The sequence below is a fragment of the Ptychodera flava genome, unplaced genomic scaffold, assembly GCF_041260155.1.
Source record: "Ptychodera flava strain L36383 unplaced genomic scaffold, AS_Pfla_20210202 Scaffold_29__1_contigs__length_4469600_pilon, whole genome shotgun sequence".
Taxonomy (NCBI): domain Eukaryota; kingdom Metazoa; phylum Hemichordata; class Enteropneusta; family Ptychoderidae; genus Ptychodera; species Ptychodera flava.
Genome location: NW_027248351.1, coordinates 1,156,091 through 1,177,542, shown reverse-complemented (window position 1 = coordinate 1,177,542; position 21,452 = coordinate 1,156,091). Strand labels below are relative to the sequence as shown.

The following is a 21,452-nucleotide window of genomic DNA, read 5'->3' as shown; positions in this document are numbered from 1 at the left end:
GAAATACATATGTGCATAATAAATGAGGTACAAGATGTGACATCTTAAGGTCTATTATCCTATCAAAATTGAAGCGTAAAGAACTTGTGGTTACTGAGTTGTGCATATATATATGTATAATCAAAGTCAAAGGTCACCGAGGTCACATAATATTATAATAATAATAATAATATTTGGTTCTTATATAGCGCACATATCCACAAGTAGATGTGATCAAGGCGCTTTACAATTATTATTACCCCTGGTCACTGGACCTAATATGATACCACTCAACTCCCTGGGGAGCAGACAACAGCTCACATGTGCAGCCAATAAGCGCCAGCAGAGCTAAACGCACACATAACAACCTCTGTCCTACCAGGTACCCATCACTCCTGGGTGGGGAGAAGCAATGAGGAATAAAGTGCCTTGCCCAAGGACACAACACCACAGCCATGCCGGGGCTCGAACTCACCATCCTTTGATCGTGAGTCCACTGCTCTAGCCACTGGCCCATGATGCATCCACGACAAAATCCACGACGAAATCCATGACATTTTGTCAAAAAAATTGTATTGCTAAGTTAGCCCTATATACCAAAAATCAGACCTCTACCTCTATTGGCTCGCTCAAAATTAGATATGCACATAATTAATGAGGTACAATATGTGGCGTCATAAGGTGTCCTATCATACCATATATGAAAGGTTTAGCACTTGTGGTTACTGAGTTATGGACAAATATGTATATTTGACGTCAAAGGTCACCAAGGTCACGTGACATTTTGTCAAAGTGTCTGAGATATCTGCGTGAACGGATGGGTGAACGGATGGACTCACGGATGGATATGTCCCAATCTATAAGCCCCCTGGACTTTATCTGTGGGGACTAAAAACTGTGTCACTGCATCCTTTTTGCAATATGAATACGATGAGAAACTAAATTTTTATTTTTCTTGGCCTTATACATGGGAGTCTATGGAGGTGTAAACTAAAAAGTCCTCTAACACGGCCAAATTTGATCACATTGTGAAACAAATTGACGTGCATATGTATGAGGTAGGGTACTATCCTTGTACCAAGTTTGAACAAAATCGCTCCAGGCGTCTCTGAGATATCTGTGTGAATGGACGGACAGACACACGCACGGACGGACGGACGCACGGACATGACCAAACCTATAAGTCCCCCCGGACGGTGTCCTTGGGGACTAATAATCATATGACAGGAAAATAAAAATTACAACAAATAGTTGGCATTCGTGTGTTGTGCATTAAGTAAATGGCATCATGCTTGTTTCTGGTATGATCATGGTGTGTATGTGCGGGGAAATACTGGTTTTTTTTTACTTTTCTGTTGGTCGCCAATTTTTGAGTACGTCACCAGTTTATTATTCAGCCTGTTAAAACGTGTAGGCATGGTCCAAATCAGCAAGCAGTGATAACTCTGATCTTTCCACATCATTTCCAAGAACTCTGTTATCTGGAGAGATTAAAATTGAAAAATGTATTACCAGTAAGCAAATCAATCCAGTCATCATTATCAGAAGATAAAATGTATGTAAATTAAATATAATCTCTTTTTGGTATTTATATACACACCAAATATGAGCTAAAAACCGACTCAAAGCAGGTCTGTTCATTATAAGCACATATGTAAAATTATGACTACGGTAAGTATTGAAATGGAGACATAACAAAATACATAAATGAGTACACTATAGGTGTAACCGTAAAGACTCAAATTGTGTGCTGAACACACATGAGGCTGAGATGGGGATTTGGCTCAGCGGTTTTATCTATGGCTTCTGCGCTAGGTGACTGGTGCTATACGTTGTGAGTTCAAATCCGACTGAAACCACAGTATATTACAAAAGTGTATGGATACAAATTCCATGAGCACAATCATATTGTATTCAGTTTAGATTGACAGCTTGAATTTACAGCTAGACATCAGTTAAGACTGATGACACAGTCCTTGACGTAAAAGAACTTTGTCATTCAAAGTCACTGAAATGTACGTTGTACCAATGATGTGAAATGACCTAAGTTACAATGAAAACAATGTCAAGGCATGTAGAGTACAACTCAACACATGGAAACTAGACAATATGGCTGCCTCAAAGTGCTAAATTTGCTTTCCTGTGCGTGCATGATACAGCCTTGGGGCTTAGTGGGCCAGGGTCGGGTGTTGGAGTATATTTCTATTCTTTCAAGTATCATCATAAATTCCTGACAAACTGTGTTTAAAACCCTTTCCCCAAATACCACGGACAGGTAAAAAAAATCTAAGTTGGCAAAGAGCAGTCAGGGGGGGGTCACTTCTATTACTTGCCAATATGTATATGCGCCGCCCAATGGGGTGGGTATTTCAGCAATTTGGTCCAAAATGGGGGGCCAATTCCACCGTAAACCATGGTCTAAAATGGGGTTGAAGTTTGAGTGCCACACAAGAACAAATTTCAACAGTCTGTTCCCATCTCGCTAGCAGGGTTCTGAGCTGCACTCAATAAGCATGGATATCTTTTCTGTGGCAGGGGAACCATTACAGAGAACCCCTGGCTTAAAGTAAATATGGACTTTGTTTTAAAACATTGTCACTGATTTGTCAGAACTCTACATATGCAGATTTTGCCCAATAGAAAATACCCAAACAAAGTGGCTCTACTGCTCCTAGTATTATTCAGGTCGACCATGGCCATATGAAGTAGTATTGCTTTACAGACAAACAGCGAGGTTTGTTGTGAATTGTAATTTAAAAAAAAACACCACTCAGACTGTAACTGCAGATGACTGATAATTTGCAGAAGCTGGACCAAAATTTGGTGAGAGTGAAAGGCATTTTCTTTCACAAAATTTGTTAGTATTTCCTCATGATTTTTCGGAATCATGGCTTGGCCAGCAACAAAATAGCTCTAAACGCAGTATAAGCTTACAGTGGTAGGCTTTGCCGGCGCAAATATTTGCTTTTTTCCATTTTAAAAATGTTGACGCTATGACTGTTGACCTGGGTCAAAGGTCATAAAGGTCTAAAATGGGTCCTAAAACAACGAGATTTTATACCTGCGGCCGCACACCCCTACCACTTCTCTGAACAAGTACTCCCCCCTCCCCCCGAGAGAGGTACAGCAGTTCTAGCTCTGCGTTATATAACGCCGGAAACACAGCATCGTACGCAGGGCCATCATTCATTGTGCGATGTTTCTGTGTAAGTTCACAGTGTAATTTGATTTTGGACGAAGACAATCAGCACTCGCACACAGGCGTTCTGTTTACTGGATAGTTTGTATAAGTGTAGTTTATGTTACGTTCCGATGTTCTGTTCCGTAAAAGTCTACGGAACAGAACGTCGGAACCATGGTCGGAACGTAGCATAAAACAAACTACCCAGTAAATAGCTCTGCTGCATGGCCATGGCAGGGCTGTGTGTTAGCGGCGCGGCGTTATACGACCTCCCAACACATGTGGTGGGAGGCCGTATAACGCCGGTAACACACAGCCCTGCCATGCAGAGCTACCCAGTAAACAGAACGCCTGTATGCGAGTATGAAATATAACGTCGAGCAACAAGATTGAAATTAATGACTGTTTGAGCTGGTACTCACTCAGTAAACTGCTAGGCCATATGGACATCCGCATATATATCCGTACAGTGATCGGTGGGTCGCGGTCGCTGGTCTCGTCCGTGCCGTGTGCAGCGCAATCGAATCTCCCATGATGCTAATATGAGACACCCTAACCAGATAAAAAATTGGACGCGCAGTTTGGGCTGGTTTGGCATTGTAAAATGCATCGGAATTTTGAAAAAGTAACAAAAGTGAGCGCATATATCAAAAAGGACCAAAATAACAGATTAGTATGGCAATGTTACAAAGTTTAACAACTTTATGCAAATATAGGAATGGAAAAATCCCTGGACTGCGTAAAATTTCAGTTCAATTACAACTACGAGGACCACTTTGAAGTCAGGGACCACTTAGAGGTCTTCACATACGTGACTTATGTGATGAATTATTGATATGTCAGACTTGAACAACTGTACAAATTGCTAAGGACTGTGATTTTGACTGTGGAAACGATCATGATCAAAGCTTAGCGCACCGGTAGGATTTCTCCGAGAGTGGCCCTCGATTTGCACGCATCGACAATTACTCATACACTGATACAGCACAAGAGTGTAACCCGTACGACCTAAATAAAGTGATCGATACATCAACTTTTAAACATAACTTGTATGTATTAGCAAATTTACGATCATTGGTTCTGACCAAAGGGTTTTACACAGCGGTGTTGTTCTATGCATAGACCTGGCTACTCTGGAAAACGAGATACATGTGCCGACCTAAAATATTTGATGTATTGTTGCTCTTCAAAACGATCATCTGGCCGGCCAAGCATGGATGCTTTCCTTGCAGTGTTCAACGTTTCGTTTGTATGGACGGTAGACGTTGCAAACGCTTCAATTTAAGGGACTGCCCGATCATTCTGGGTTCATCAACTTTACCGGCGTTAAAAATCCGAGTGGCGACTAGCTTTTCACCATTGCGCGGCGGCCAGTACCGTTGTTTACATTCATCGGCCATGCCACATGCGTACGGCTCCAATACACCGTTGCCCCTACATCGGTCCTTTCTACCCAGCTTACTATGCACCACCATATATGCTGTAGTGGGTATTTAATTGCAAAGGTCGATGGGTAACTGAATCGTTTTACATGTCACACTATGACTGAGGTAATGACCTTTGGGGAGCTACGCATGAACTACGTGAACTCTGCGTGATCGACCCATTCACATAATGTTGCGCCCTTAGTGGCGCATCAAACATAGAAATGGGGGCCATTCCAGATTTTATTGCGCGAATTGCGCAATGGCGCGTCCTAGAATTAACTCTGAATAGATTTATAGGAGTGGAGCTATTAGAAATTGTGAAGAACTCTAATGTCTATACTTGCAATGCAATGTATAGCAACTCAGCAGATCATATCACCATGCATATGCACTTTCAAATTTAGAATAGAAAGTGATGTAGCCTGCATTTAACTCGCCAAATGGTAGCTTGGCAATGGCTCTATCAGATGGCTGGCTAGGTGGACCGACACCAGCCTTGTTTCGGTACTGATTCTGAATTCATACTCATTGCCCTCAATGAGATCAGTTATAGTGAAAGTTGTCTCCGAGACTGGCTCCTTGGTTGCCTTGGACCATCTGTCTCTGGCTGTGTCACGTTTCTCAATGACATAGTTGGTGATTGGAGAACCACCGTCAGATGCAGGTGGTGTCCATTTTGCTATTAACATCAGCAACAATAGCTGTTAATTATCACTGTCTGGTTTTCTATGATTCAGACTGAAAGTCTATTTTCAAAGGAGCAAAACTAAAACCGTTCAAGAAAATGAAAGGGCTATTATCAGATAACATCAATTAAAAACTAAGTCATGGAAACCAGACAATGATTTGGCAACAGCTGTGTCTTTCTGCAAGACTTTGATGGAATTGGTTATTTCTATGACCACAAGTGCAGTGAGTTGATGATATAACACCATTCACAAAGTACTTACCATACTGTGGTTTGGCAACTATAGACCCTGATGATTCACTTGGAGCTCCGTATCCAGCCTTGTTCTTGGCAGTCACTCTGAACTGATATGTTGAACCTGCAACCAATTTCTTGACAGTGTATGTCAGATCAGTAACACCTTCAGCAACAACCTTCCATTTCTTGCTTGATGTTTCATTGAATTCCACCATGTACTCAGTGACCTCGGCACCGCCATCATCTTCAGGTGGTGTCCAGGTAAGATGTATTGATGATTCAGTAATGTCTGAAAATCTGGAGTACCAGGTGGTCCAGGTACATCTGTCAAGAGGAAGTTAAAAGAACAAAAGAAACATATTAATTATTAATATTTAAGATGTAAAAATTTCAAGGAAAATTCTTGCTAAATTTTTTGAGAAAAATATATTCTTACCTTTCTAGGGTAATATTTGCTATAACACATGACTTTGCAGATAAATGGTAAAGCAACTTATCATAAAATGGCAAATATTAACTTGCAATGAGATGTGCAACTGTGTGACAAATCTCACAGGTGTAACCAGGACATACTTTCTGATAATGGACAACTGTACTGTATCTCTTATGTCATATTCATTCATTCAATGTCAATATCAGTTATAATAAATCGTCCCCAGGATCACTTACCACTTTGTTTACATTAAAATCCATACCATTAAATACAGTAAGAACTCCTTCACTATTACTTGAACCATGAGCAAAAATTTTTTGACCTTTCAATTGGGAAGACCAGTATTTGGAGGTTTCATTTGTGCTGTGCATTTCTTGTAGCAAAATTATGTTTGGATTTCTCTCAGATATCCACTTAAATAAACTCTTACGTTTTTTGTAATGTCCAAGACCTCTAGTGTTCACACTTGTAATTTTTATATTACATACCATGATTTTTCACTAATTTTGAATACAATACACTCATACAACTCTTATTTTATGTGAGGATGAGTATATATACCTAGTAGTTATGTGTGACTAAAGTGTACATTACCATGATACACAAGGACAATGTTGATTCCCTTGACTCATACAGAGTTATGACAGATGTCTCTTGCATGCATGGATACACTGACAAGCCATTCTACATTGTGCATGAATGCCGAGGCGATGCTTTGTGCAATGTTTGAGTTAACACCCGTGGCAATATATTCCTGATGTCACTGAAGTGAAATGACTGTTGATTACTCTTCATAAAGATCCCCCTGGTGCTCCTGACAAGCCTGACGTCACCAATGTTGATGCCACTGAGATGACCATTGAATGGCAACCACCAGCAAATGATGGAGGCAGTGAGGTCACAGGCTATTTCATTGAAAAACTCAAAGAAGGTGGCCGCTGGACCAAGGTCAATAAGGAAAAGGTCACTGAGCTAACCTATACTATCACTGATCTAGCTGAAGGTTCTAAGTATCAATTCCGTGTCTCTGCGGAGAATGCTGCTGGTGTTGGTCAACCAAGTGAACCATCAGATCCCAGACTTGCCAAACCACCCTATGGTAAGTGCTCTTTGCACAGACCAATGGCAATGCATTCTTATGCCATTAATGCTTTTCACTTCATCCCACTCTATCTGTCTGTCTGCAGTCTTGACCAGTGACTGCCATTTCCCCCTTCCCCTGTAGAAATACACGACATAAGTGCTTGAAGCTGACGGAGTATTAGAGAACAATCTGTAAATGTTTCCTGGCCCTGATGTACAAATGAAACCATCTGTGTACTAACCTAACCAAATCGACCCACTTTGCGTCGTGATTCGCCAAATTCAGACGTCACAACAACGTGTTGGCGGTCAACTACGGCCGTACAAACACGTAGGAAGTCTCATTAACCAGATATGAACTGTAAATGCTCACGTGTTTCATTATATATTGCAGTTATGTATAAATTTGAACATTTGCCACATGTTTGCAACTTCATTGAAAGTATTATGATCAACATAATAAACAATATTCACAACAGATTAACTCTATAGGTCATTAAGTATTAAAATATGTAATTGACTGAAATAAAAATAATTAATTTCTTTGACTGCTACAATTGTATCACCACTTATATAGCGAGTGTAATTGCCTTTGGTCAAGTCCTTCAAACTATATATTCCAAACTTTGAAAGCTCATTACTTATGCAAACGATTAATCAGCTGACATGAAAACTTAAGTGCGACATGACTTCCAATATTGGTATAACCTGGTATAATCATCAATGTCATAGCATGTTATGCCAACTTTGATCAAATAAATCCAAGAATATATCCCTAATTAGGAACGTTAATTAAATACACACATTAGGAATTGGCTGAAGCAAAATTCTTAATGCCTTTCAATAATGTTAGCCTACATAATAGTATATTTAATGTACATAGCAAGTTTCATCAATTTTGGTCATGTAAATTCAAATATATATCCCTAATTTCAAAAATTCATTAAATATGCAAATTAGGAGCTGGATGAAGTAAAAATGCTTAATGACTTTCAATAATGTCGTATCGTAGCATCTTTAATGTACATAGCAAGTTTTGTCAACTTTTGTTCAGTCAATACAGATAAATATCCCTGATTATGAAAGTTCATTAAATGTGCAAATAAGGAATTGGCTAAAGTTCAAATGCTTAATGACTCTCAATAATGTTCTATCATAGTATCTTTAATGTATAGAGCCAGTTTCATCACCTTTGGTCTCGTTAATTCAAATAAATACCCCTAATTAGGAAAGTTCATAAAATATGCAATTAGGAATTGGCTGATGTAAAAATGCTGAATGACATTTAATAATGTTCTATCATAGTATCTTTAATGTACATGGCAAGTTTCATCAATTTTGGTCATGTAACTTCAAATAGATATCCTTAATTTCAAAAATTCATTAAATATGCAAATTAGGATTTGCATGAAGTAAAAATGCTTAATGACTTTCAATAAGGTTAAATCATAGTATCTTCAATATGCATTCCAAGTTTCGTCAATTTTGATCGAGTAAATTCAGATATATACTCCTACTTAGGAAATTTCATTAAACATGCAAATTAGTAATTATCTTTCACGTCACCCCTTAATATCTTTGAAAGCTGATATATCTTGGTGTGATCAACATTTGTAGCGAATCTCATCAAATTGTGTGCGGTCGTTGTCAATATATATCAGTTTTTTTCTAAAATCATTAATTATGCAAATGAGCAAAAAGTAAGCAAGCCACACCAACCAAAACCGAATCAGTTCTTGCCATTTGCAAATGAATCTATGTACCAGATTTGATTCTGATCTGATGAGCCGTTTTTGAGATATTGAGTACACAGTCAGACAGACGGATAGACTGACAGACACACAGACACACAGACACACAGACATCGCTGCAACATATGCCCAAGTGTGTCAACACGTGAGCAAAAAATCCTGTGCCTGCGAAAACCCGACAAAGTGTAGGGCGCCACCAGCGGTAGTACTAAACATATTTGAAATGCGGAAGTAAGAATTTGCCGCGATCAAAAAAAAAATTTCCAATATGCCAAAGTAGAAGCGGCGATTCTGATGAACAATTTATTTTCTCTTCCTGGCCTTATATTGAGTTCATTGAGGATAATTTTAAGTCATGGGTTCAAGAAAGTATGTGTATAGAGGATCCCCGAGTCAAGTGGGACTGGCTGAAATTTAAAATTAAACAAAAGAAAGCAAAGAAGCACAAGAATATATAAATGATTTAGAACAGAAACTGGTTCATTTGGAAAAAACAATTGAGTGATGCCCCTGGTGAAGAAATTATTTCTGAAATTGATAGGGTTCAAAATGATCTTCAAAATGAGTTTGACAAAAAATAGAGGGATTAATCATTAGGTCAAGGTGTAACTGGGTGGAAAACGGGGAAAAAAATACCAAGTATTTTCTTTAATTAATAAAATATAATAGTAGTAGAAGCCAAATAAATAAACTTACTAGGGAGGATGGAATTGAAATTAGGGGACTAGATAAAATAAATCAGGAAAAAAGATTTTTATCAGAACTTGTATTCATCTAAGCTTGACTATAATATAAGTAGTATGCTGGAAAATGAAGGTTTTTTCCTAAATCATTGTAACATTCTAAAATTAGATGACGAAATGTCAAATTCATGTGATGGTCCTATTACTGAAGATGAAGCATTAACAGCCTTGAAATCCATGAAAAAATAAGACTCCTTGGAATGATGGTATAATCTTGTGAATTTTATTTACAATTTTGGGCACTTGTTAAAACATTTTTGTTGAACTCCTTGTTGCTTCTTTTGAACATGGTGAATTTTCACCATCCCAAAGACAAGGTGTTATTTCCCTTATTGAAAAAAAAGGGAAAGAAAAAAGGTATATTCGTAACTGGAGACCTGTTACTTTATTAAATGTTGATTATAGATAGTAACAAAGTGTTTGGCAAAAAGGTTGGACAATATTCTTCCTGTGTTAATATATGAAACTCAATCAGCTTTTGTAAGAAACAGATATATTGGTGATGTAATCAGACTTATTGAAGGGGTGATGGATTACACAGAAGATATCAATTTTCCTGGTATTTTAATAACAGTTGATTTAGAAAAAGCATTTGACTCACTTGAATGGTCATACCTGTTTCAAGTTCTAAAAACTTTTAATTTTGGACGAAGTTTTATAAGTTGGATTAAAACATGTTATAAAAATAGTGAAAGCTGTGTCATGCATAAGGGCACAAGTACAGGTTATTTTAAACTATTCAGGGGAGTCAGACAAGAAGATTGTATATCACCAATGTTATTTGTGCTGGCTTTGGAATTTTTTTTTATTCTCTCAGGTCTGAGAAAGATATAAAAGATATTGATGTACATGGGGAAGAAATTAAAAATCACTCACTCACTTTACTCACTCACTTTTTTGCATAACAACACACTTCGGAAAGTGCAGTATAGCAAGAACAAAACTAAACATTGCATAAAACATTGTTGTCTATGTCTTTACCTGCAGCTGCTGGGGAAAACATAGTGTTTGTAATATATTTCATGAGAGATAGTGTATCATCTGAAGTTAAAATGTACAAAAACTTCTCTCTTTCATTTAAACTATCAAATATAGGATAATACAACTTCATTGCAGAAAAGAGAACTTCTCTATCACTATTATATTTTTGACACTTCATTAAATAGTGAAATTCATCCTCGACGGAAGACTTACAAAACTTACAAAATCTGGATTCAGGTGGAATTCTTGGTTTTGACCTTCTGCCAACTCGATTTGTAAACAGTGATCAGAAATACGAAGTTTTGTGACCAATTTTCTACAGCGTAAGTTCTTAATATCCAGTAAGTAATTCTCTAAACCAAACTTAGTTTTAAATTCTCTGTACGTTCTGAGCTTATTATTTCCCTTCCCAAGAGACTTATTATCATTGTGTAAATCACTGTACCAAGAAACTTGATAATGCTTGCGTAAGTTATTCTGTACAATTTTAATAGTGGCATTAATGTTACACACAGCTGACCAAATATTACCCTCGCTATAAGTATCTAATATGTTTTGAATGAACTCAAACCACTTTGAATGATATCTTGCAGAAAGATACGCTGAACGTAACAGAATGTCATCACTGAAAACTAATTTATGCCAATATTTTAACATGCGTTTGACTATGGCAATTTTGATAGGATATCTACCAAGTTCACCTATAATACCTGCCTGGGGAGCATGTTTTGAAACTCCCAGTAAATATCTGTAGAAGAAAAGCTAACATCATTTAAGAAATTACTCTTATCATTAATTTCATTTCCCCAAATTTCACAACCATAGGTAAGAATGGGAACAATCAAATGATCAAAAAGATCTAAAGCAACTTTCACAGAAAAATTCCCATTATAAGAAATACCTTTACGAAGACTAAAAAGAGCTTTAGTAGCTTTCATCTTAGATTGTGAAAATTTGCTTTAAATTTGCCATTGGGAGTTATAACAAAACCGAGATAACAATACTCTTTCACAACATCAAGGGCAAGTCCATTATAGGTAAGTAATGTACCTTTCAGTAAGTGATTACTTTTGTTAAAAACCATGACTTTTGACTTCTTTGTACTAATAGAAAGCTTCCACTTCAAACAATAAGAGTGTAATTTATCAAGACAACTTTGCAAACCTACTTGAGTTTCTGAAATCAACAGCAGATCATCAGCATATGAAAGACAGTTGATGCGCAATGAATCTAATGTAATTGGGCTGTCCTCACTGGAGCCAAAAGTACCTGGAAGGTCATTTATGTAAATGTTAAATAACGTAGGGCTCAGATTACACCCCTGTTTAACTCCTACTTTAGATTCAAACATGTCAGTGAGGCTATTGTTAGATTTAACACAATAATTACATTTTCATACATAGACTTAATCACAGAAAAGAAATTACCATTGATACCATAATTCCTAAGTTTCCAAAGCAAACCTGATCTCCAAACTTTATCAATGCTTTATGAAGATCAATAAAACAACAAAAAAGATACTTGTTTCTTAAGTTGCAATCAGCTTTGTTCATATACGAAGAATAAATATACTTATCAACAGCAGATCTCAAAACAAAAATATTATCAGAAGTAGATCTCATGACTCTGAAACCAGACTGGAATGGAGTGTAAATTCCTTATCATTCAAGTACTTAACAAGCCGACAATTGAGAACGGAAGTGAACAATTTTGCCAGACAGCTATTAATTGAGATTCCTCGATAATTGGATGGATCACTTCTGTCACCTGACTTGTAAACAGGAACTAAAAAGCTGATTTCCAAGAACTGGGAAACTTACCGATCTAAGAATGGTGTTAAATAAAGAGCAAAGTGGAGTACGCAAACTTTGTCCACCAAATTTCGACATTTCATTTAAGATACCATCTGCACCTGGGGACTTTTTGATTTCAACTTACAGAGGGCTTTAAGTAATTCTGCTTCAGAAAAAGGACAATTGAGAATAGGACATTCATTATCATAATTACTCTTTACCATGCAATGCAGATCAGAAAGTACCTGTACAGAAAAGTTATCAGAAACATCATGACCACCATCAGCTAAATTTCTAAAATGATTAAACCATTCCCCTTGAGAAATTGAAACGTTACTTCTGTCAGTAACACTATCGCCTATGATTTCTTTCCATAACTTCCAATGATTCTGCGTACTTTCAGAATGAGAATTCTCTAACTGTTCAAGCAAGTTCTTTTTGTAAATATACTTCTTTTGCTTGATAAGCTTTTTATAATGCTTTTTTAAAGTAAAGCATCTACCTCTAATGAAAGGATCACAAGGGAAACGACTTAAAAGTTTACAAGCCTCATTTAACTCTGTGCGTACTGAATAACAAGAATAATCAAACCAAAGTTTCTTTTTCTTCACTTTTGATTTCAAGTTTTTGGAACTAGGTCTTGGTGTAAATTTTTTCAAAGAACAATCAGCAACTTTGTGGATAATAGCTTCAAAGATAGCAACAGACTCATCGCATGAAGTAGAACTATTACAGACAGTACTAAAATTACTGAGCTCAGCTTGAATGGGTGAACTCTGCAAAGATTCTAAAAATTGTTGTTTTGCATCATCATTCCAAATATATCTGCTTGGACATGGATTACAAACAGTGCTATCAACTGCGGAAGAGGAACAAGTACCTAAAACAATAGAAATACCACTGGACAATGATCAGAAAAACGTGTGTAATCATATACTCTAAAATATTGAATATCATCAAGAAGGTTCTTAGCAGCAATACAATAATCTACTGTACTGTATCCATTATTTTTATAGCAAGTGGGTTTACCATTAAATCTCCAACAGTTCTACCATTCAAAATTAATACATTGTTCTTAAAACACAATTCAGAAAGTTGTCTACCAAAATAGTTACTACAAGATTTCCCATTATCCATTGAACACCTTTCCTGAATAATGTCAGGTACATAACCCATAGGTGTGGGACAAAAGTCTACATCATCATGTTTAATAAAATCTAGAAGCTTACCAGTTCTGGCATTAAAGTCACCAAAAAGGATTATTTCCCCTAAGTGAGAATAGTTTAACATCTCTGACTGAAGAGTCTCAAAGTAATCATTCGATAAATGCATTACAGATCCTTGTGGAGGTATGTAAACACAACAAATAAATATGTCTTTTTCTAAAGAAAAACATTTTTGTCTACTTTAAACCAAAGAAAATCAGAAATATTAGATCCAAGTTTATGAATGCCCTCTTTGAGGCAAGACTTAAAGAAAACAACAGTTCCCCCAGCAGCACGCTTACTACGTCTATTTTTTATAATACGATCTGATCTGAAATAACTATAACCATTTAAATGTAAACATTAGACTTAGAAAGCCAAGTTTCCTGCATACAAACAATATCGAACTTATTAATGATAGATTCAAAATCACTATCATTACACTTATTTGATAAACCACCCTGAATATTCCAACTTCCAATGCGCAGATGAGAACGTACAGGTTGTTTTGGGCCACAAGGGCTCTTTCTCAAAGCAGTGAAACACATTAGTTAAAAAAAGTTATAAAAAAGACAAACAGCAACAATGCAACACTGTATGGAATAAACGACAAACTTACTCCTCTTATATTTTCTAGTACACTGTGCAGTAAATTCCTTTAAATGCACAAACACAGTATGAATACCTATAGGCAACTATTTAGAATGCAAAGCGAACACTACAGTGAAGTGACTGTTCAGACAGATGATCTGACTTGTTTTATACAAGATGTAAATTCTGCAAGAAATCTGTTTAAATTATTGGACAGATTTACAAGTGTTTCAGGTCTCAAAGTAAATATAAATACAAGTGAAGCTATGTGGCTTGGAAAACAAAAACACTGTAAAGATAAACCTTTGGAGGTAAAATGGACAGATGACCCAATTAAAATTGTTGGAATTTATATTTCATACGATAGAGAAAGAGCTCTCCATATGAATTTAGCAGAACCTTAGAAAAAACTTAGATGTAGCTTAAATTTTTGGAAAAGTAGAGACCTGACTATTATGGGAAAAATTCAAATAATTAAAAGTATGGGCATTTCTAGAATTCAGTATGTAATGAATATGATTGAAATTCCATGTATTGATTTGAGAAGGGTTAATTCTTTGATTTACAAGTTTCTTTGGAAGGGTCCTGATAAGATCTCTCGACAAACAATGATTGGTACTGTAGAACAAGGGGGAATCTCTATGCCAGATATTAGAACAATTTATAAAGCTCAGTGATTAAATGGATTAGAAGATTATGTGATTTTGGTATAAGACACCATGGAAAAGAATTGTTATGAAAGAATTGGAAAGAATTGGGGGTAAAGAAATGTTGTTAAATTGTAACTTTAATGTTAAGAAATTATCTGTGAATTTTTCTAATTTTCTCAGATGTATGTTACAGGTTCGGTCTGAGATTAATAATTATGCAAAATGTGATGAAGAAAGTGTATTTTACCAAATAATCTGGAATAATCAAAACATTTTATTTCAGGGAAAATCCATGTTCTTTAAAGAATTTGCACTAGCAAATATTGTGTATCTGGGACAATTGTTTGATCAAATGGTAAAATTATTTCATGAGAAAAAGTAAGACAAATGGGAGTTCCAAATTCATCTGTGTTGCGATGGCTTGGAATTATTAATGCCAACCAAAAGACTGGAAACGAAAAGTAGATAAGCAGATGATTGACAGTTTTAGAGTTCCTGAACAAGAGATTTTATTTAAGATTGGCACAGTGTGTACAGAGATAAAATGTTGTAATACAAGAAGTGTGTCCAAGTGGATAAATGATTGTAATTTTATTACCCCAAAATCTGAGTTCTTTTTTCAGTCTAGAGTGTTTAATGAGTTTATTATTGAAGATTGGGATTTGTTGTATCAGTTACGTTTTTAAAGTAACAATGATAAGAAGCTTAGAGCATTCCAGTTTAAAGAACTGCATAATATACTTCCAACCAATGTAACGTTATCAAAAATGACACCACCCAGAGTTGATTCTGAGATATATACCTTTTGTGAGGATCAGAGTGAAACACTGGTTCATTTGTTTCATGAATGTGCATTTGTGGTGGAATTTTGGGAGGGAATTTATAGGGTATGGGGAAATAGAATTGGAATTCAGAGTCACCCAACTGTTAGACAAATTATTCTTGGAGATGGAAGATTTTCTTTATTTTTAAACTTTGTAATCCTTGCTGCTAAATACTACATTTATAGATCAAAATATCAAAAACAAAAACCAAGTTTGGGTGCTTTCAAAAAATATCTGCAAAATATTCAAAACTTGGAATTTCATATTGCTAACAAAAAGAATAAGTTGAACTCTCATCTTAAGAAATGGGTACAGTTTTTAAGATTATAAGTTTTCTTTTTCTCTTTCTTTCTGTCTCTTGTGTGTGTCAACTTGATATTCCTTTTATTTACAAGTACAAGACCTGTATTATTATTATTATAATCTGTATTACTACATGAAAATCATAAGATATGTAAAATACATTCATGTAACAATTGGAAAACAACCTTTTTGTAAACCTCAAGTAACCCAATAAAATGTTAAATACAAAAAAAAAGTTATGTGGATAGTGCAGCAGAGTTTATCCAATCATGCAACAGCTGGTACCATAGACGTTGAACTGGATGATGTCCCAGGCCCATTAAAGGGAAATTTACCCTGAAAATTAATTTTGCATATTAAACTAATATGGTCATTGAAAGGCTTTCGAGTCGATTTTATTCACTTTCACTCACTTGCTAACAAACAGCGATGTACTAAAATACCGGAAGTGACGTTGTAAACTTGGTCATTGAAGCAGTCGACGTGTGCAACTGTAAGCTTTTCCACTTACAGTGTACAGAATGGCTACAGAATAGGGGCCAAGCACTCGGTGTCGATGTTAAAGTCGAGCAGAAATAAAGTTTTCTGCGAATACCACTTTGAGAAGGACTGCTTTTACCGAAAGTTGCAAGTCCAACTACTGAACTAGGCTACTAGCCTAAAAGAAAACTGCCCGGGGCATATCCAGCCCCAAGTGCTTTGCCTGTACATATGGGACTGTGCGTACACTCAGGCACTAGAAACGGAACGCTGTAGACAGGACCGCTGGTTCTAGACTTATCATGGCTACATCGAGGAGTTCTGTAACACATTAAAAATGCTCGCACTTTTAGAATTAATGTCGATCTCTTTAGAGCATTGGCATTACTTCGGTGTCGGCATGATTTCACAGCGATTGGGTTGACAATGACAGGCATGATTGATAACTTCGTCATCGGAGCTAGAATAGTCACTTTCCGAACTCGAGTCGCTGTAACTTTCTGACGATGTCAGTCTTGGATCATCGATTGCTCGTTCAGGTTTGAAGTTATTACCGATTATCTTCGCCATTATGCTTTTTAGTCGAGCGCTGAGGTTTGCATACCGCGTACGCGTACTCTACTTGGCGTAGAAGAGCTTGGTCATAAGTGACCTCGCTTTGAACCCGCTGTGACTAGTAAGTTTGATACGTCACTTCCGGTTTCCGTGCGTTCAGCTTTTGGCCACTGCGCCAATACGCGCAAGTGAAAGTGAATGAAACCAACGCTATTTTGTTTATTTTTCACTAAATAACGACCTGATTACCTAAGAAAGTTTGGGTAAATTTCCCCTTTAATACTAGCCTACACCTATATATAGTACCTATCTATGCTATGACCTATGGCGTGTAATCAAGGCCAATATTCGAACTCCCAATTTTCAACTATACAACTCAACATTCAACATTCAAACTCCCCATTTTCAACTATATAACTCAACATTCAACATTCAAACTCCCCATTTTCAACTATACAACTCAACATTCAACATTCAAACTCCCCATTTTCAACTATACAACTCAACATTCAACATTTAAACTCCCCATTTTCAACTATACAACTCAACATTCAACATTCAAACTCCCCATTTTCAACTATACAACTCCACATTTTCAACTTTCGAACTCCCAATTTTTAGTCTCCACGGACACCGTCCGGGGGGACTTATAGGTTTGGTCATGTCCGCGCGTCCGTCCGTGCGTCCATGTGTGCGTCCGTCCATTCACGCAGATATCTCAGACATGCCCTGGTCAATTTCTTTCAAACTTTGCACAAGGATAATACCCTACCCCATACAGATGCACGTCGATTTGTTTCACAATGCGACCAAATTTGGCCGTGTTAGAGGACTTTTTAGTTTTCACCTCCATAGACTCCCATGTATAAGGCAGTCCATAGACTCCCATGTATAAGGCAGTCCATAGGCTCCCATGTATAAGGCCAAGAATAATAAAAATTTAGTTTCTCATCGTATTCATATTGCAAAAAGGATGCAGTGACACAGTTTTTAGTCCCCACAGATAAAGTCCAGGGGGCTTATAGATTGGGTCATGTCCGTCCGTGAGTCCATCCGTTCACGCAGATATCTCAGACACTTTGACAAAATGTCATGTGACCTTGGTGACCTTTGACCTCGAATATACATATTTGTCCATAACTCAGTATCACAAGTGCTAAACCTTTCATATATGGTATGATGGGACACCTTATGACGCCACATATTGTACCTCATTAATTATGCACATATCTAATTTTGAGCGAGCCAATAGAGCTAGAGGTCTGATTTTTGGTATATATGGATAACTTAGCAATACAATTTTTTTGACAAAATGTCACGTGACCTTGGTGACCTTTGACCTCAAATATACATATTTGTCCATAACTCAGTAACCACAAGTGCTACAGCCTTCACATTTGGTATGATGGGACACCTTATGACGCCACATATTGTTCCTCACTAATTATGTGCATATCTAATTTTGAGCAAGCCAATAGAGCTGGATGTCTGATTTTTGGTATATAGCGATAACTTAGCAAAACAATTTTTTTGACAAAATGTTGCGTGACCTCAATGACCTTTGACCTCAAATATACATATTTGTGCATAATTTTGTAACCACAAGTGCTACACCCTTCACATATGGTATGATCGGACACCTTATGACGCCACATATTGTACCTCATTAATTATGCACATATCTAATTTTGAGCAAGCCAATAGAGCTAGAGGTCCGATTTTTGGTATATAGCGATAACTTAGCAATACAAGTTTTTTGACAAAATATCATGTGACCTCAATGACCTATGACCTCAAATATACATATTTGTCCATAACTCAGTAACCACAAGTGCTACACCCTTCATATATGGTATGATGGAACACCTTATGACGCCACATATTGTACCGCATTAATTATGCACATATCTAATTTTGAGCAAGCCAATAGAGCTAGAGGTCTGATTTTTGGTATATAGGGACAACTTAGTAATACAAGTTTTTTTGACAAAATATCACGTGACTTCGATGACCTATGACCTAAAATATACATATTTGTCCATAACTCAGTAACCACAAGTGCTACACCCTTCATATATGGTATGATGGGACACCTTGCCACACCACAAATTTTATTTCATTAATTATGCACATATCTAATTTTGAGCAAGCCAATAGAGCTAGAGGTCTGATTTTTGGTATATAGGGATAACTTAGCAATACAATTTTTTTTGACAAAACATCACGTGACCTCGGTGACCTTTGCTCAAATGTACATATTTGTCCATAACTCAGTAACCACAAGTGCTACACCCTTCATATATGGTATGATGGGACACCTTACGACGCCACATATTGTACCTCATTAATTATGTGCATATCTAATTTTGAGCGAGCCAATAGAGCTAGAGGTCTGATTTTTGGTAAATAGGGATAACTACCAAATTTCATATGACCTCTATGACCTTTTACCTGAAATATACGTTTGTGTCAAAAAACAAGTAACCACAAGTGCTATGTCCTTTATATTTCGTAGGATGGGAGACCTTATGACAACACATGCTTTACCTCATTAATTATGCACATATCTAATTCTGGGCAAGCGAATAGAGCTAGAGGTCTGATTTTTGGCATATAGGGATTAATTAGCAATACAATTTTTTTCTCAAAATCTCACATGATCTTTTTTCCTGATTTAGAACCATAACTTAGACATGGGTCATGTGTTTCAAATTGGGAAAAATGACATAAACCTATGTGCCCATAGATCTCAACATATACACTCCAGTCATACTTCTTAATGACCACATTTCCCTGCCCATCAAGACTAATACTCCTATTACAAGTGGGGACTATGTCATTGTCAATGACTTGTCAACTATACAACTCAACATTCAACATTCAAACTCCCCATTTTCAACTATACAACTCAACATTCAACATTCAAACTCCCCATTTTCAACTATACAACTCAACATTCAACATTCAAACTCCCCATTTTCAACTATACAACTCAACATTCAACATTCAAACTCCCCATTTTCAACTATACAACTCAACATTCAACATTCAAACTCCCCATTTTCAACTATACAACTCAACATTCAACTTTCGAACTCCACATTTTCAACTATACAACTCCACATTTTCAACTTTCGAACTCCCAATTTTCAACTATACAACTCTACATTTCAACTTTCGAACTCGACACATTCAACTTTCGAACTCCACATTTTCAACTATGGAACTCAACATTTTAGATTCGTATTCCCATTTTCAACTATCGAAGTCATAGGTCCCCCTAGACCACTAGCCAGCGAAAACAAACCAAATGAGCATACATATAGTCAAATACGACTTTGAAAAATTGTCGGTCTCTTTTTACATGAAACTATTTATCACTTTGTTAGGGAGTCCCAAACATATGGTGACCTCGCAGTTAATTTTGGACGACACCAAGTTCGTTCGTGACCACGTCAGTGGTAGTTTGTCTAGGCTGCTACTTGACCTTGACCAGCCTGACAGACAGGGAGACATGTGTCACGTAGGTGTGAGAGTCTTGTTAGACTTTTGTCACAGTTAAGTGGCATTGGAATGTGTAGCGAGCGTATTGTCCAGCTAGTGCAAGCCGCTCAACCTGAAATACACGATGTTGAACATAGTGGTCACGGTGTAATAAAGGGAAAGAGGCTTCACACATCAGCCATCTCATCTTGTATGTGCTTTGGTGTGTTTAGTGTTAGCTCTGCTTTGCAGGGCTGTGTGTTACCGGCGTTATACGGCCTCCCACCACATATAACCACCGTATAACGCCGGTAACACACAGCCCTGCCATGCAGAGCTAGTTTAGTGTCTGAGTTGTGTTTTGGCTGTTATAGTGTGGAAATTACCAAGCGAGTTGTTAATTTTAAAATAAGCCATGGCGAGCCACGCATGCATGCTCTTGATTAGACGACATGATAGCGACCGAATTAGGCTAAGTGATGGCGGAGGTCGGCGGTAAATCTTGATAGCATCACAAGTGTTTCCGGTCCATATTTTTGGACCCTCTAGAACATCACATAGGAATAACTCTAAAACTCTGAAACGTAACTATGACGCGTTCTGACGTAGTATAGCCCAGAAGGAAAAACGTGGGTAACTACAATGTTAGGGATGCCTAAGGAGAATACGAATCCCAAATGTTGAGTTCGAAAGTTGAAAATGTGGCGTTCGAAAGTTGAAAATAGGGAATAGGAATCCCAAATGTTGAGTTCGATAGTTGAATGTTGAGTTGTAAGCTTATAGTTGAAAATGGGGAGTTTGAATGTTGAACGTTGAGTTGTATAGTTGAAAATGGGGAGTTTGAATGTTGAATGTCGAGTTGTATAGTTGAAAATGAGGAGTTTACAATGTTGAGTTGTATAGTTGAAAATGGGGAGTTTGAATGTTGAATGTTGAGTTGTATAGTTGAAAATTGGGAGTTCGAATATTGGCCTTTATTACGCGCCATAATGACCTATATGCATATAAGATGACCCAGGCCTATCCACAATATAATTACTCTGTACATGTACACATCATGGCACA

At 37.0% G+C, this 21,452-nt stretch overlaps 1 protein-coding gene across 1 annotated transcript; it reads right to left on the bottom strand.

The window, feature by feature from the left end:
* Positions 1-5,015: 5,015 nt before the first annotated feature.
* On the bottom strand, positions 5,016-6,083 carry LOC139127116 (immunoglobulin superfamily member 22-like). Its single transcript, XM_070693035.1, has 3 exons — positions 6,067-6,083; positions 5,538-5,836; positions 5,016-5,266 (listed from the first exon to the last, which is right to left on the bottom strand). Exons 1-3 carry the CDS (start codon positions 6,081-6,083, stop codon positions 5,016-5,018), a joined length of 567 nt encoding a protein of 188 aa, XP_070549136.1.
* Positions 6,084-21,452: the final 15,369 nt, after the last annotated feature.

What these genes read in the sequence shown, in the direction of transcription:
- LOC139127116 (XM_070693035.1), bottom strand. An exon ending in AGTTGCCAAACCACAGTATG is followed by an intron (nt 5,267 to 5,537) that starts GTAAGTACTTTG and finishes TGATGTTAATAG; the next exon opens with CAAAATGGACACCACCTGCA.